This window comes from Daphnia pulicaria, chromosome 8 (assembly GCF_021234035.1).
Source record: "Daphnia pulicaria isolate SC F1-1A chromosome 8, SC_F0-13Bv2, whole genome shotgun sequence".
In the NCBI taxonomy this organism is placed as follows: Eukaryota; Metazoa; Arthropoda; class Branchiopoda; order Diplostraca; family Daphniidae; genus Daphnia; species Daphnia pulicaria.
Window position 1 is genome coordinate 15,698,867 of NC_060920.1, and position 16,014 is coordinate 15,714,880.

Consider the following 16,014-nt stretch of genomic DNA (forward strand, 5'->3'; position numbering starts at 1 on the left):
CGTATGATTTCTGCACATAAAATCCTGTAACAGAATGAAATCATATTTAATTACATTCTTGTATATGGGAAAATTCTAAATATTAATTAAAATTTATACATCCTCCGTAGAAATGTTCATAAAAATAGGCGATTTCTTGCTCAAAGGGAAGAATGGAAAGAAGAGACAAAGATGAGGGATGTGCGGGATTTTCTTATTCTTCGGGCAGGATCCAGTCTATGTAATAAATTAGATTTTGTACACAAATTTCCGTTCATTCCGTTACATTGAGTTTTGGTCGACTTTTTTAAGAAATCTATTTAATTTTTTTTTAAAATAATTTATTAGAACTTTGAAAACATAAGGTTTACAAAAATTTCTTCTCTCGGGTTAAATTGATGTGCTTAGTTAAACACAGATCCTGAGGAGGAGAAAATTTTAGTTCACAACCAAATTTTGGTTTAATAATTATAATACAGGCCATCATAACCCTATAATGTATGCTTATGAACAACTTGCCCCGCGCCTTAACCCATCCCCTTAATTTTCAAAGTATTTTTTTAAAGTTTTATTTGGAACTTTTTCTTAAACTATGTAAAAATACGCTTCTAATAGCTTTCTCGTCTTTCTTTTGAGCCTAGCTAGCGAAGAGTAAGGTCTAACAATAACATCGAATTTCTGTCCAAAACTACCAAGAGGCTGGTCAGATGCAAGTCTTTGTCGATGGCAAAAGAAAATAAAAAGGCTGTAGGGCTGAAGAAACTGATGACCACTCTCAGATCAAGAAAAAAATAGAAACCTGGGAAAAGGCGAGGACATTCAGGATAGGCCCTTTTTGGTAATGTATCTAAGTTCGATTTCCTTTTAGGTTAATGACATCTTTCTTGTTGGATGAAATTTTACTATTAAGCGCATTATCAGACAGCGATGCAACCAGCAGTGACGCCATATCACACCACGCATGTATCTATGATATTCGTCGTTGTTGATTCGATTTAGAAGCTGTTTCATAGTTTTATTTCACAGTTGAATATTAAATCATTGGAGCTGTGAATCATGTGGCGTTGCACTCAAGGACCTTTATGCGCTTTATGTGTTAACTTTTAAATAACAAACAGAGGTCTCAAATTTGGTCTGCGTTTCCAAAAAAATAGAGTACGGAGATGTTCTTAAAGTAAAATATAACATTTAAATTGTCAACAGCTACTCTATGCTGGATACCACATGCCATATCTGCCTACTCTTAAATGATATCACTTTAGTAGTCGCAACGTTTTAAAAATAACTTAAAATCTTCTTTTTTCCGTTTAGGCTACTTCTCTTAAGGGAGATGATCAGCCGCAGGCCTGAATGACATTGGCCTGAATGTCCGTGACCCATTCATCCAACTTTCTCTTTGAACTCTTATACCAAAGGTTATGCAGCTTTCTATGTATGTAGCTGTTATTATTGGAAAAGGGACTGTTTATACACAAGACTCCACGCGTTTTTCGAAATCCCCCCATTGCTCTATTAAGACACGCCGTCACAAAACATCTTTTGAAAAATAATCACCCTCTAATTGCTGAGAGCCTAGACAATAAGCATTTTTTTATTTTTTCATTCTTTTTTTTCGTCCTTCCTTTTTACAGCTTTTTAAGACGTCTGATTCCCGAAACCCTTATACCTCCTTCCCGCCCTCTTTGACCGTCAGATAAGTTTGCTACTCCCCCCCCCCCCCCCCCTAGACGGCTGACGTCGTCTATGGATCACACCAACCGCAATGAAACTAAAACTGAAATGAAAACCTTTTGACCCGTGCAAATTTGAGAATTAAAATCTCCGAATTAAAAGCTGAATTTCCATCTGTTTAATAAAATAATTAAGAGGAACTTCATTTCATATTATTGAGCTCTCAACCTACAATCATGCGTTCAGAATCCGATCGGAATTCCTCACGTAAACACTATTGCACTTCCATCTCTTAAGCTTACTTATCACATTACAGTGGTACGATTGAGACATGATCAAAGAAACGAAAGATGAAAGCGAAAAATGGGTAGCTGACAACTTTTCTAATCGAGATAACAAGTCAACAGTACAAAATAATTCATCAAAATATACAAGTAGAATTGTGGTGAAGAGAACCAATGGTCATGGGTGTACACGGATATTATTATGGTGAAGAGGGGTCGGTGGCATCATTTGAAAAGATTTCGGGAAAGGTTTCATTCAACACGATGTCTAGTACCACGTAAGAGATCTGAGTAGTGAATAAAAATATCCGAATATTTCGATTAACTTTAAGAATACATCAATCTTATTTTTATTTCATTCGACTTACTTGCTTGTTCAGGACGGGAAATTGAAGACACTGAAATATCAAGTCGCATCTATTTTCTATGGCGTGGACCCCGAAAATGTTTTTCATCCACGAAGGGATACTTTTGACGATAGATTTCCATGCTGCCTGTCTATACTCAACCTTGTTACTGCTTTCGGAAGAACTTTGGTTAAGGACGGTTTCTAGAATCAACAGAATGTTAATGCTCAGTCTCAGTTCAGTGCATGCAGGTCATGAAGTACAGGAATAATTACCATGCAGCAACTTTATAGCCAGTGTAACTTTCGCTGGCTGGATAACACTATAAAACTTAGCCCGGAAGTAGTTCCGGGCATACGCATCAAAGTAGACGCTCAATAGAGAACGAAGACCCACGAGCACACTCCACAATAATTGAGGAACTCGCCATATTTTCAGAGCTAATTGAATAGAGAAATCGAATCTGAAAGTGACTAGAATATAGTGATTACGGCATGCATTTACCTGCAAATAACACGCAATCGTACGGGCTGCAAATTGTTGGAATACACACTGCACGAGAAGCTGTACCACGACTAGAGAGGCCGTCTTGTGAAAGGAAAGATTTAGCGTTATCTTTAAACACCGGGTGTAGTTCTTTGATAACAGGCAAGGAAACTTCACCAGAAATATCTCGGACTTCAACTTTGCTGTCAATAGGCATAGAAGACAAACGTTAAAAGGTGTTTACGGAGTGGAAGACATAGGCTATGTACCTTGGTTTAGGTTTTGGAGCCTCTGTTGATGCTATGAAGGTCTGAAGAAAACTATCTAAATCCTGCCCCTTTTCTTTCCGCAACTTCATAGGAACGTGTCGCACGTTACGCATCATACGACTAAACCCCAAGTCGGGAAGCAAATTGGATCCTATCACTGAACTATCGCCGATGGCTTGGCATGCCGAAAGATCAGATAGAGTAAGGAATGAGAAAATAAGATCACTTCCTTTCAAAGCTGGTTGATGAAGTAAAGTTCGTAAAAAGGTTTCGAATTCCTGTGACAAAATAAATAGAAAATGTGATTAATTCAGAAAACATTGAAAAACATGGAAATTTCCTCTCACAACTCGAACGCTTTCCAAAAAAGCCATGCTTCTGGTCCCAAACATCTTTTTCGGGGGAAGGCGATTGGTGACAAACTCCCCATGAAACTCGGTAAGCTTGCTCTCCAAGTGAAAAAACTCGAGATAGGTTCGAATTACAGTCCAGTGATACTCTTCGGGATCGTCCTCCGGCCTTATATCACCTCTTTGGATTTCTACTTCAAAACCCCATATGGCTTTACCAGCTGAATCGACGGCCGATACTACGCGTGGAATGGACGTTTTCCAAGCTGTCAGGTCTCTCCCGGAAACCGGAATCAGATCCGCATAGGCACTACAAATTCGTGAAAATTAAAATAGGAAACTATCATATAAATAAACAGGAAAAAGTCTGCGTAAAATAAGAAATTTACCCTCGATCGTCTGCATCAACATCATCTGCAATAAAATCTGCCTCAGTCAAATCAATTCCTGTATCGTAATTTTCATCTTCTGGTTCCAGTGAAGCTAGTTTAGCATCTGCTGCTAACCAGCTTGGGCGTAACGCAGCCCGTAGCTTCTTACCCCATCCAGTTGACACAGCTTCTTTTTTTCTATAAAACGTATTTTCTTTTAGTGGCTGAAAACATGCTATTTTTCTGATGACGGGTGAAAGTTTCTTTGCATTACAAGACGCAGTGGTGCGTAAATTACAGTCCAAAGTGGAAAAAAACCCAGCAAGTTTAAAAAATTTCACCCATCATTTAATACAGGTTTATGAAATACTTGGTGCTTTTCGAAGAACCTCCTGACTGTTGTGCGTCAGTGACTAGTTGGTAAAACTAAACAAAAATAAAAACTCTAGTTAATGCAAAATTCATCCCGAACAATGATTATTTTAGGAGTACCTCAGGACTACGGTAAAAACGAGGCAAAATTTTAGTCTCCAAGATGTCCATTACATAGTCGTAGGCCTGAAATAAAGTAGAGCTCGTTCTCAAGCGCACAATTTCGGTGGCGCTTGCATAAACAATTGATTTCATTTGATTCTTCGATTCGTTTTCAAATCCAATGCAGTCTGGCGACGAATGACAGAAATACATTGCAAACATCTTTTGTCCCATTAGCTGTAACCGTTTCATTTGCTCCGGCTTGAGATCAGGGTTCAACAGTTTTTCATTAAACTCATCTGTGTTAACATAAAAAGAACAATAAAATAGAGTACAGTTGTAAACTTAAAATTTTAAAAAATACTCACCAACAGCAAAACAAAATTGTAGATACTTGAGGGTGTTTATTCGTTTTAAAAACTGCATCAGTTGGTACAAGTGCGGCGGTGTTTTCAGAATCGATGAAAGACTAGGGTACAAACACTAAAAACAAGACAATTTTGAAATCAAAGTTTCCAAAATAATATTAATATAATAACGTCATACCAGGTCTTTGGTATTGGGTTGACAATTATTTGTAAAATTGTTCAATATTTGAACACCGGGGTCCGATTCCACGGCTTGACTTCCTAATAACATAGTACTATATTCATCTAAGCACACAATCATTAATCGGTTGATATTCTCGGGATTCGCTAATGCATCCATGGCATGTTGAAGAACCTGGCAGCTGAGAATATCGCGTACTAAAATAGATAGTAACCTAGAGTAATAATACATTAGTAATGATTTTACGAAGATAATAATTGATTTAGCCCTTTTACTTGCTCGATTTGAGTTCATTTGGAAGAAGATCTTTGAGGATTTGCTCTGAGCAGTGTTTCAAATATACTTCTTCTGTTTGTCTACTAGAAATTGCTGGATGAAGATTTTCTCCAAAACACTGTAAGACATATTTCTCAATTTCTATGGAATGACTTCTTTCAAGGCCAGTAGAGAAACATTCCAAATGCCACAAAAATGCTGGAATAATCTTTTTAATTAGCAATTTAGGAAAGTCAATCTAGAAAAGAAGTACATTAGTGAAATGTGGAATGGAGAAGACAAATATCATTATACTTCATCAAGTAGCTGGTGTAACCTGACAACCATAAATTTAATTATGTGGCGTACTTCATTGACAAATTCATCCTCTTTAACATCTAATGCTGAGTGCCAGTGTATAACAAATTTTTCCAAAATGCCATCAAGGAACTTGAAAAATGGAAAAAAATATAACAGTTTTCAATGCAGATCTTAAAAATTGTTTCTTACTCTTTCTAAAGCTTCGTTTACATCACATGAAATAGTGCCACCATCAACTATAAAGTATGGAGAAGAAGGCTTAGTACGGAATTTGTGTTTCTGCTTGATTTCTGGTAAGTTAGTTCTCTCAGCCCCTAAAAGAAGTTGGTTGAAGTAGACAATGAGTACAGGGAGTTTGAAGGCAACAAGACATGATGAAAGAAAAAGCACTGCAACAGGATACCTGCATAAAACCGAAAAGTTTTAATAGTGACAGCGTTTCATGAATAACAATAAGGTCGATTACCCAAAAAAGTATCCATACAGTATACTTGAGGCACCAACGGATATCTTAAACGCTACTAGAAGGTTTTGAGTAGTTAAAGAAAAAATCCAATTTAACACCTTTGTTCCATTCCACATTTTTTTCCCATCACAGTGAACACACAAGACACATCACGCGATTGTTGTCTAATAACTGAAACGGTAAGTCCCAAACTCCGTTACCCCCCGAGTCTTGACTTGACTTCGTTTTTCGGTCTGTCTGCTAATCATCTGCTGCTAGAATACAAATATATTACGTCATATGCCCCAGGGCATAGACACGTATGTCATTTCGAAATAATTTATAATCGATTTCACAATTTTGACGCAAAATTCTTGTAAAAGAAATTAAATTTTTTTATTGCCAAAACTAATACTCTCTTTAGAAAATTTCTTTTATATTAAAATTTGCTGAAGTTAGACAACGCCCAACATTACAGTTTCAGAACTTTCGAGTTTCGACTGTGTTTTGTGTTTTGAAATTTTTCATACGAGGGTTTCACTAGTTTCTTGATTCTTGTTTTAATTTGCCTTAATTAAAATTAGAATTAGATAGAACAATTGTTTTCATTATATCTCTGATTGACGCCAAACTTCTTTCGTTGATTTGAAGTTTTTAACTATGTCAAACGTATTTCTCCCCAGGGTGAACCGACAAGTCAGAATTCTCAGAAATGAGTCAATTTGTGGATTGAGATTTAATCACGTGATTATTAAGTCTTCTTTTCTATTTACAGAACCGAAATGATGCATTAGTTCAACATAAAAGAAAGCCATGCTTTCTGATTCCAAAAGAAAAAGAGTTTCACCCTCATTCCCCTTGTGAAGTTTGTTTTTCGTCCACTTCAAACTTACACCCATGTGCTTATGAAGAGCTTGGTGTAAGGAATTTGGTATGATTATTATTTTATTTATGTTTCAATAGACTCATTATTACTTTGGTTTGATTAGCTTGCAGTTGCCCAGCCTAATAGTAAGCTTTCAATCCCATGGCATAACATCCTGCAACAACATTTTAAATCACTCCAAGTACACTGGGGCCAACTTGAAAAACTTGGACAAATTGATGCTCCTAAGCTTTATGTTGTTATTCACCAAAACAAGTTTGATGTCACAGTTTTAGCTTACACTCTTCTAGTAGGGCTTCAGGAAACTAACATTGAGTTTCTGAACCAAAATGATTCCAATTATTCGGGGTTATCAAATCCTGTTGCTGATAAAGAAAATAATGGAAAAGTTTCAAAAGTATTGTTCATTGATGCTGAAAATTCTGGCAAGTTTTATTCATGCATTAAATGTTGATGTTATCCTTACATAAGTTTTTCTTTCTCAGATTTACTGTTGACAGCTGTTGGAAACTCATTTTGTGGAAGTGATCAAATTGATTTGTTACTGATCCCAACTTCTGTTTGTTATGAGCTGGCAATCAAAGACGCTTCAAGTTCTTCCGAATTACACAGTAATTGGAAACCTAACGTCCGTATCAATTTTGGGCTCCCTCATTCCTTTAAGGTAACTATAGAATCTTTTATAAAAATTAATCTGTTATTACATATTTTTATTGCATTGATCTTTTTTTCCCTGACTGTCACTCTTCATCGTCAGGACTTTATCAGCAATAATAAAAACGAAAACAACATGATCGACTTAAAACAACATATGCGGCATGGTAGTTCAAATTATTCATCGCCCTCTGCTTCTCCATTGCCATTTTTATTTTGTTTCTTAGAAATTTGGAGGAACACCCCAATTATGAGTGTTCATGTCTTGTCAATGATACTGCAATACCGAATCAAATCAAAAGATTTCGAATTGAAGGATTGTGCTCAATTAATGGATGAATTTCAAAAAAAATTCCGCCAACACCATGATCTGGCTTTCGTTGGCGACCTCGATGCTATCACACAATATAGTTTAGAGGTTTTTTCTATGAAGGGATTCGTTCCTTTTTCTTCAGTTGCTGTAGAAGTAATGAAACTCGAATCTCTTATGAGTAAGTAAGCTTTCCACCAAAAAAAAGAAAGACTTTCGATTGTTTGTAGTCACTTCTAATTCTGAATTTTGCTTTTTAGTGAAAAGTTTATTTTCCGCGATGGACGTGATGGAATTTGACTTGCATTCTGATACATGCCGAGTCAGTCAGAACCGGTTACTGGAAAACTTCCGCAAAATTGCAAGTCTTTTACGCCATGAAATTGATTTCATTAATCCGCCATGCCTGTCAGCTTCTGCTTCTGAAAAAAAAGCTCTAGATTATTTGATTGACAATCTAGTGCTGTCACAGCAATCAGATGAGCCCAATTCCGGTGAACAGCTAATGGCCAAGAGAATAGCTTACAACCTGGATGTTGAATCTGAAGATGAAGAAGATTGGGCACGCAGGCCTACTATCGATACGTTATTTTACGTCAACATAGCCAATGCCCTTTCCCACAAATGGATTACTACGGTAACTTCTACAGTTTTAGACGTATACTAGTAAGTACACACTAGAAATTTCTTTTCGTTATACTTTTTTCTTGTCTGAAAGTATGTTTATGTACTAATTCTTTTAACACGTGATTTTAGTGTTGCAGCTAAACAGCTTCTCGAACTTCGTAAAATAGATGTTGTGGAAGAAACTGTGTTTCTACAACGGATTTCCGAAGAACTTAAGAGAAAAGGTGAATTCACAAATGATAAATTTTATCGTTTTTTTTTAATCCTCAACAAATTTTTCAATTCATCTTTCAATAATGTTGTTAGGGCATGATTTTGATGCTGCAGCACAGAATGCTATGAAGTTATTCAAAGAAGAAGGCATCATCGAAAGTTACAGCCACTCAGATGTAAAGATCCTTTATTTAAAGGACCCATTCGATGAAACCCGTATTTTGCGCCTTATCCATGAAATTGCACAATTTTGTTAGACCAAAGACGGTTAGCAAGAAAAACTGAGAACTATGATCTCAGTTCACTGTGATGTATCAATTATTACTTTAATATGTTCTATTATTATGGAAACGTGTGCGTTTTTTTTCAACTTCTGTTCAAGTAAAAAGAATTTTTTTTTTTTACCAAATACAAATCTAGAAAAGTCAAATAAAATCCTCAAAATAAATAAAACTTGTGCGAAATAATGATATTATGTTATATAGGCTACTGTTTACCCTCATGAAATTGTATTTCCTGCAATTTAATTAGTGTGCAATTTTGCAAGTAAAACAAATTTAGTGCATCTTTTAGTGACATTAAAAAAACTAACTCGCTCATGGTCTTGTTTTTAAAAAGCCCGCTAGTCCACTTTTAAGAATTTTTGTGAAAACAATTTGCGCGCGAAATCAGTAACAGATGACAGCGCCACTACCGCCAAATTACTCATTTGACTAATGCCTAGTCAGGCAGACGGTCGTCGGTTCCATAGCCCTTGTGCTACTGTTGAATGGACCACGTGCAGCAGGATTTTTTCAGCTTTTCAACTGGAGCAGCAGCAGACCCACAAATGGAACGTGAAAATCGACGAACTCAAACTTCAAGCAGCTTCAAGCATCGCCGATGTATGTAAGTCTCTATGTTTTCAATTTGCTATTCGAAACGAAACTTGAGGATGAAAGATTCGTGCTGCTACCTTGATTTCGGTTTTTTGTGGGAGAACAAAAGAGTCGTGACTCTGCTACCTTGATTTTGGTTCTTTGTGGAAGATCAATGATATGTGGATATTCATCATGTTTTTTGAGGTTTTGAACCATTTTGTTGTGCAGCTTTTTAGGAAAGAGATTCTTATGATCAGGCCTCTAGTTCACATCCTTTTTCGCTTTGAATTTCACACAAGTTTTCCCTTGATTATAGAAATAGTAATCGTGTAAACTAGTTCTGCTGTCCTGTTTATTTTTTTTTTATTGAACACTATACAGCAACCAGTGCACATAGCTTGAGTCAATCGATTAAATTTTAAGAAAAAAATCGACTACAATCGCCAAGAAGGTTTCTGTTTTCTATTGAAACACAGCATTTTTTCTCTCTTTATAGAAAACAGTATCCATCGTTTTGATGACACCATTCTGGCTGAAGGGCATCTGCCTGAATTCCACGTTGAACCAATCGTTCACGATGGTGGTTCATGCGGTGCTCGGCAGCGCGCCAGTTTGTGTCCGGGTCAGTCCACAGTCTTTCAGCCAGAGCTGAACTACGAGGCCATAGTTTCCCTTCGATAGCTGCTCCGTCAACCTATTTCAAAATTGCAATGTTTTAATTCATTTCTCACTGAAATGATTGCCCTCGTTATATACGTACTTGTTCAGACCAGATGGCGGCTTCCCCGCCTAGAATTTGTTGACTATTGAATGTCTCGTTGAAATTGACGATAAGTTTTCGTGGGCTGTTTTCGTAAACTTTTTGCCAACCGATGTAGGGTGAGCACCAATTGTTGGGCCCTTCACCAACCCATTGCCCGTACCCGCAATCAAAGTACCTGTTGAAAAGTTAGACGTTATTGGAATCGTGTGTCATTTTACATTCATTTTCATTGCCTGCGTACCATGCGTCATAATTTGACATGATTAACTTGAAGCCTTGGCGGTAAAGTTGAGCGATACTCAGGTCAGTACCCGTTGTCCAAATTTGAATGATGTATCTTTCCTTGTCCAGAAATTTGTCGGCATGGCCATCCTCTGTCAGGCCGCTGGTCCACAAAACGATGGGTTGTTTATTGCCGTAAGCTTTGTCTACTTCTTCTAGAGATCGGTTCTGAAAGTGGGTCCAGAGATATAGGAAATCCTCTTTGCTGTAGTCATTTCGGCCGCGAGCCCTCAGCCAATCGATAATTTCAGTGGTTTCGTTCCAGCAACTGAAATTCACCTCGTCGCCACCCATGTGGAAAATATCGCTCTGGAATAAATCATTCATATCCTGGTAGATGTTGCTCAATACGGAGTAGATGTTATCGTTGACTGGGTTCAGGATTCCGCAAGGTGGCTCAACGCAGTATGTGGGCCATGGTTCTTTATTGACGCAAAGAGCTAACTGGCCCATCCCAGCACGTTCGCCCCACTCCCATCCGCTGCCAACGTGAGCTGGTGCGTCAAATTCCGGAACGATCTTGACTCCTCTAACCGTGGCGTAGTGGACCAATTCTTTGATATCTTCAGGGCGGTACACTTTTGAGGGGGAATACGCTCCGTAAAGCGCAAGTCGTGGCTCCCGAGTTGACACGAACGGGAAGGAATGCGTATCAGTCAGATGCCAGTGGAATACGTTCAGTTTATCGTAGGACATGGCGTCGATAATCTTCTTGATGACTGGAACGGCGACAAAATTACGCGAAGTGTCGATGAGAAGACCGCGGTGAACAAAGGCTGGCGAGTCGGATATGTTGGCAGCCGTCAACATAATCATCGATTCCAGACTATCGTCCCAGGCCATAATTTGCGATAAAGTTTCAATGGCGTGACGAGCTCCGAAAAAAGTCTGAGCCGTGATGGTAACGGTTGTAGTACTGGACGGACTATTTGGTGCAGCCACAGTTGCGAATTTTGTTGACACGTACAAATTATAAGATTCACTCGTTTCCATCCCGAGTCTTGCCTCACCCGATGTGATAGACACTACAATATTAATTTGCGGCCGCTGTTGTTCTTTTGCTGTTTGGCTACGACTCCGGAATGCCTCCGGAATACTCTTGTTGATGACGTCACGGAATATTGTAATCGCTTCATTCGTCAACGACTTAACCTGTAAAAATAATTTGCATTAATGGAATTGATTCGCATTGAGAGGTGAGATGGAGTACCTCGGAACTTGGTGCGTTGATTCGATTGGTGCGGATGTCGGTCGGAAGAAAAGACACAAGGGTTTTTGATAGATAGATTCCGTCGCGGGGTTTTGGCCATAGCACCGACTCGTCATTGCAAGTCAATTTACAACCTGCCAGTGTTGGGTTGTCCATGTTATCTCCTTCTTGTACAGGCGAATCTTTTGCCACTTTAACACAACCCCTGCCAGTTCGGCACGCCCAAGCCCAGGGGGATGCTTGCCTGCATAAAGAAAGACGTGCACATTTTAGAAAGTAACCTGAATTGTCAACGGCGTGATTTAATATATGCGCATTTTTTTTTCTTTTACTCTGCCATTCGTTTTACATAAAACTGGAATCGTTTGTCAAAGGGTCGAATTGGAAATTTGGAACGGGAACAATGACTTTGTACACGGTAATTTGATTTTCTTACCCGGTTTGGCGTTGTCCACTGGCTATTTGAGCGATGACGCCATTGGCTATGAAAAACAATCCGACGATGAAGAGAAATTTCGTATCCATCTCTCCTATTCAGAGGTCTCAAGAATTGTGCTCGGAAGTGTAACACCAAATGGTAGCGCTCTTGGCTGCAGCGTTGTCGCGCTCCTGAATCCAAAATTGGGAGCAGCGAAACTAAGCAACTCAAACTAGTCTGCTTGAAGGGGAAAATTTATTTTACATGTAGGCAGTTGTGGGTTATTGTATATACAGTAGTGTCTGTTGAACATACCTTTTGGGTGAGGGTTGTCTAATGACGTAGAAACCACTGTTATTCTACTCGTAATGGCTAATGAAGAACGCTCGTTAACGTCTCTTTAGCTGCTTACCATGTGACGTCTTGTTCTGTCGGCTTCAGCTCGGACTGCTCGATGGAGATTCACTTCTTTGGTGAAACGGTCAAGCCATTTATTGGTTTTCTCTCCTTTGATGTTGTTGGTTTAGCTCTGGCCTTCAAACGAGTTCGTATATCCTGGTTTGATGTTTTTCTTTTTCACATAAAATGGGGTTTTTTAAAACTCCCCCATCGCTTGGCTCATGGGTTTTAACCTTAGGCGCTCTGACCAGTTTTTCTTTTTTTGCATTCCGGTTGTTTGTACATGATCAAGGTAGGGCGAGTTCAGGAATCTTTAGCTTGGCAACCAAAGGGCGTGATATTGTTGAAGGTTATTGTGCAATAACCAGTTCACATTTTCAATCCGACTTTGATTTCGTCTGAAATCGCGATAAACAAATTTTTATGAAAGGTAGTTTGTAGAAATCCCCAAAGATGGCGCAACAATTGATTACCCGCCATGACACGAAAATGAATTTTCCCAGATTTGAATTTTTAAAATTAAACGGAATCGCTGTGCTTTGAAATTTGAACTGCATCTTTCTCAATGAATGGAAACGGTAGCCTATTTCTATTTGAGGTTTTCAAATGAAGACATTGAGCGATCGTCTAGCCAGCGTCAGCGCTAGGATTTTGTATTCGCCAACAATATCAGGTTGCGTCATCAGCGTCAAAGTGAACTTTCCTGTTATCCTGTTTGACGGGAGGGGAAATTCACCACGTTCCTCCGGCGGTTTTTCCCGACCAAATAAGGGGCTGTGACGCTCGACGAGCTTTGCGCGTTATCTATCATTCAATGTTGCTATTTCAAAACTAAATCGGCGGTCCTGCATATTGCGTAGTGTATAGATCGTAGACCTCACCATCCTAGGGGGGGGGGGGGGAGGTGCTAAAGTTGAGATGATGGAACGAAATCGCTCAAATGTATGGAGAGCAAGATGGTTGTGGTCCACTAACAATTCCAGCGCGCTGTTTACATATCGCATTGCGGAACGTGACTGAGTGGTTTCGTTCTTTCTTTTCCATTTTCCTGACATCCTTATATGGAGGATGATTTCGAAGAAGTCGTGATTATCATTTTCTTTCGTTTTTCATTTTCATTTTCAAGTCTTTAAGAAGGAGATCCTTCTCGTTTAATGTGATATGACGAATGGATTTCAGACTGTTGTAATAGGCTGCAGCGTCTAAGGCGATCAATGGGTCACTTCTCGCTTTGGTTTCATTTTGCTGGTCCCTCTGGCCGCGAGGATCACGATCTTTGAGAGAAGATAGGATTTTCTACTTTCGTCTAATATGTCCATGTCTCGAAAGAAATAGCTTGATTGGGCGGACACTGTCTTCTGCGCAATCCGTTCGGAAATCCCCACAAGCCATTTTGGATCATGTGTATGTACTTTTATAGAATAAAAGACACTCAACGCAGCGTAACGCAGTTCTAATAAATCGATGATCGCCTTGATGATCGTTTGTGTTTGCAGTCTGTTTCGGCGTGCCTTGCGTGTCTCCCGTCCAACGTATATACACAGCAGCAGCAGCACAAAAGGGGGACGGAATGCCAATATTTCACACTCGCCTTCACTTTTGCTCCGCGCACGGGACGCCTGGTTCTGCTGGCATCCATCCGGAATGGAGAGAGTTGTGCGGTACCAAGTTTGAGCTCCGAGCTGTTCCCACTCGGAAAGATCGATGGATGTGCGCGATGCGGGGGACGTCGGCTTAATAAACGAGAAACGGATGAACCGCCTTAATTGTTGGATAAAGTTCTATAGGCTACCAGTGATTGCCCTTTTTTTTGCACGTCAGGCTTTTTGTTTTTAACGCGTTTTTAAGGCTTTCACATGTCAGCTTTTACAGCGGATTGCAAGCCGGAATTCGTTTGTTAACGGACCGTGAACATGGATATGTCTTGATCTTCGAGCCAAAGCGGCCAGAAAGTTTTGAGTTCGAGTGATCTTCTCGTCACTTCATCCTCTTTTCGGGTGTGTTTTGCGGAAACGTTTTACTATTATTCATACGTCCCTAAAGTATCCCATCAAACCATTATTATTATGTTTTTTTTTTAACCAACAGCATTTTTCTTTTCACAATGTCGGAATATTTGCCATGAATAATGGATCGGGCCTTTAAAGGCTCGTTTTGTCGGTCTGTCGGCTCTCTCTTATTTTTTTGTTGTCGAAATTTTCACCCATACTTTGACGTATGAATAGCACGTTATTGTTATCGCAACGATTCGCCAACCCCGAAATATACACCGTGAAAAAATGAAATGTAAAAAGAAAAGGATTCGTGTCGAGTCACCTTAACCCAGGGCGGAAATATAATGGAGCGTGTGCTGCGAGACACGTTTCCATGTTTACCTTTTTTGCAGCAGCAGTGTTAACGTAGCAATGGAATGAGGGGAAAAACGAGTAATAGGGACCATATATACAAGTTGTAGGTGTCAGTCAGTAATCGTAAATCATCCAAACGAAGGCTGGTGGACCGTCTCGCTCACACACAGAGAAGCATAACAAGCCATAAGTCATTAAATCGTTGGGGGTAGGCCTGTAAAGGGACGGACACGATCCTCACTTATCCTCCGAGGTGTCGGCCATTCTTTATTTCCCTTTCTTCTTCGTTTCTTTGTGGTGATGGAAATCTCTTTTTACGAAGGTGTACATGATTCGTGACGGCCGGAAAAAATGCACTATGATGCTGCTCAAGTTTGTTGGCCGTTGCAAGTTTAAATGGTTATTATACGTCGTGTACGCATGTTTCATGTGTACATACGAAAGTGGAAACTTAGGCAATGTCGCTGTACAAAGTTCTTTTTTTTTCAAAGATTGTGTAATAAAATCTGTTGAGCACGAACGAGCCCGAAAGAGACACAAAAAGGAAAAGACTGTCGACTCTATTTACAGTTGGCGACCATCTAGTTCGATCGTGCTCCATCATGACTGGCTGTCCAAAGTTACGAGCTCGAAAATTTTTAGACGTCGTTGTTCTCTCTCTCTCTTCTCAAAAGCTCGCGTCGCATTCGCTGCGTGCAGTACTTGTTATGTCTTTTTATTTGGCTCCACAGTTATTGATCGTCTGTTGGCTTTTTCCTCTATATCGAGAAGTATACAAACACACAGCAGAGAAAGCGAGAAAAGAAAAAAAAAAAACTAATAGACCAAAAAAGAGAGTGAAGGGATCGTATATATACTAACGCGTCGTGTGATTAATGCGAGTGTGAGCTCTTTTTTGTTTTTGTTTTTTTCTGTTGGCTTGGCACAAACACATCCGCATGTAGATAGTACCGGATAGATCCGGGCGCCAAGTCTTTGCTGAAAGCTTCGAGTCAAAAAGAAAAGAAAGCGATATTATTCTCTTAATTGGTCCCTTTTGATACTCATCATTGTGTTTCTCTTCTCAGTTGGCATGGAGATAATGAATCCGATGATTTGTGTAGTATCTTTTACGTGAGCCATGTAACTTTCATTCCATTTCGATTCTGGGTTTCTTGGGTTGGGGGGGAAGGCATTCGTTTGGTTCTTCCTGTCATTTTGAAAATTTAAATCAAGGAAGAAATGTTTTTAATTGCCTGTCGTC

The 16,014-nt window shown here is 39.2% G+C and overlaps 4 protein-coding genes across 7 annotated transcripts in view; 2 read left to right on the plus strand and 2 right to left on the minus strand.

The window, feature by feature from the left end:
• Positions 1–2,014: 2,014 nt before the first annotated feature.
• Positions 2,015–6,067, minus strand: LOC124352527 (sorting nexin-14-like). Of its 2 annotated transcripts, none has more exons than XM_046802048.1 (15): positions 5,921–6,067; positions 5,546–5,670; positions 5,351–5,485; positions 5,056–5,294; positions 4,778–4,994; positions 4,600–4,714; positions 4,250–4,530; positions 4,128–4,183; positions 3,776–3,955; positions 3,384–3,696; positions 3,037–3,314; positions 2,786–2,970; positions 2,557–2,721; positions 2,303–2,484; positions 2,015–2,221 (listed from the first exon to the last, which is right to left on the minus strand). In XM_046802048.1, the coding sequence occupies exons 3-15, from the start codon at positions 5,381–5,383 to the stop codon at positions 2,135–2,137; spliced, it is 2,331 nt and encodes a 776-aa protein (XP_046658004.1). In that variant the 5' UTR covers positions 5,384–5,485; positions 5,546–5,670; positions 5,921–6,067; the 3' UTR covers positions 2,015–2,134. The 2 variants fall into 2 exon arrangements, with proteins under 2 accessions (XP_046658004.1, XP_046658003.1); XM_046802047.1 differs by having other exon boundaries at positions 5,546–5,759; positions 5,823–6,067.
• Positions 6,068–6,278: 211 nt separating this feature from the next.
• LOC124312012 lies at positions 6,279–8,882 on the plus strand. The gene is made up of 9 exons (XM_046776398.1): positions 6,279–6,497; positions 6,577–6,732; positions 6,791–7,112; positions 7,173–7,351; positions 7,445–7,508; positions 7,569–7,832; positions 7,912–8,317; positions 8,408–8,502; positions 8,585–8,882. The coding sequence occupies exons 1-9, from the start codon at positions 6,462–6,464 to the stop codon at positions 8,746–8,748; spliced, it is 1,686 nt and encodes a 561-aa protein (XP_046632354.1). The 5' UTR covers positions 6,279–6,461; the 3' UTR covers positions 8,749–8,882.
• A 350-nt stretch (positions 8,883–9,232) lies between these two features.
• Positions 9,233–16,014, plus strand: part of LOC124311813 (calbindin-32-like) — a 40,890-nt gene continuing 34,108 nt past the window's right edge. The window contains exon 1 of the mRNA XM_046776170.1: positions 9,233–9,379. The gene's annotated coding sequence lies outside the window, so the exon portion shown is untranslated. The remainder of the gene's footprint in view (positions 9,380–16,014) is intronic.
• LOC124311811 (chitooligosaccharidolytic beta-N-acetylglucosaminidase-like) lies at positions 9,687–12,532 on the minus strand. Of its 3 annotated transcripts, none has more exons than XM_046776166.1 (6): positions 12,340–12,532; positions 12,043–12,215; positions 11,607–11,850; positions 10,356–11,548; positions 10,112–10,289; positions 9,687–10,045 (listed from the first exon to the last, which is right to left on the minus strand). In XM_046776166.1, exons 2-6 carry the CDS (start codon positions 12,129–12,131, stop codon positions 9,842–9,844), a joined length of 1,908 nt encoding a protein of 635 aa, XP_046632122.1. In that variant the 5' UTR covers positions 12,132–12,215; positions 12,340–12,532; the 3' UTR covers positions 9,687–9,841. The 3 variants fall into 3 exon arrangements, with proteins under 3 accessions (XP_046632122.1, XP_046632120.1, XP_046632121.1); XM_046776164.1 differs by having other exon boundaries at positions 12,043–12,261; XM_046776165.1 differs by having other exon boundaries at positions 12,043–12,264.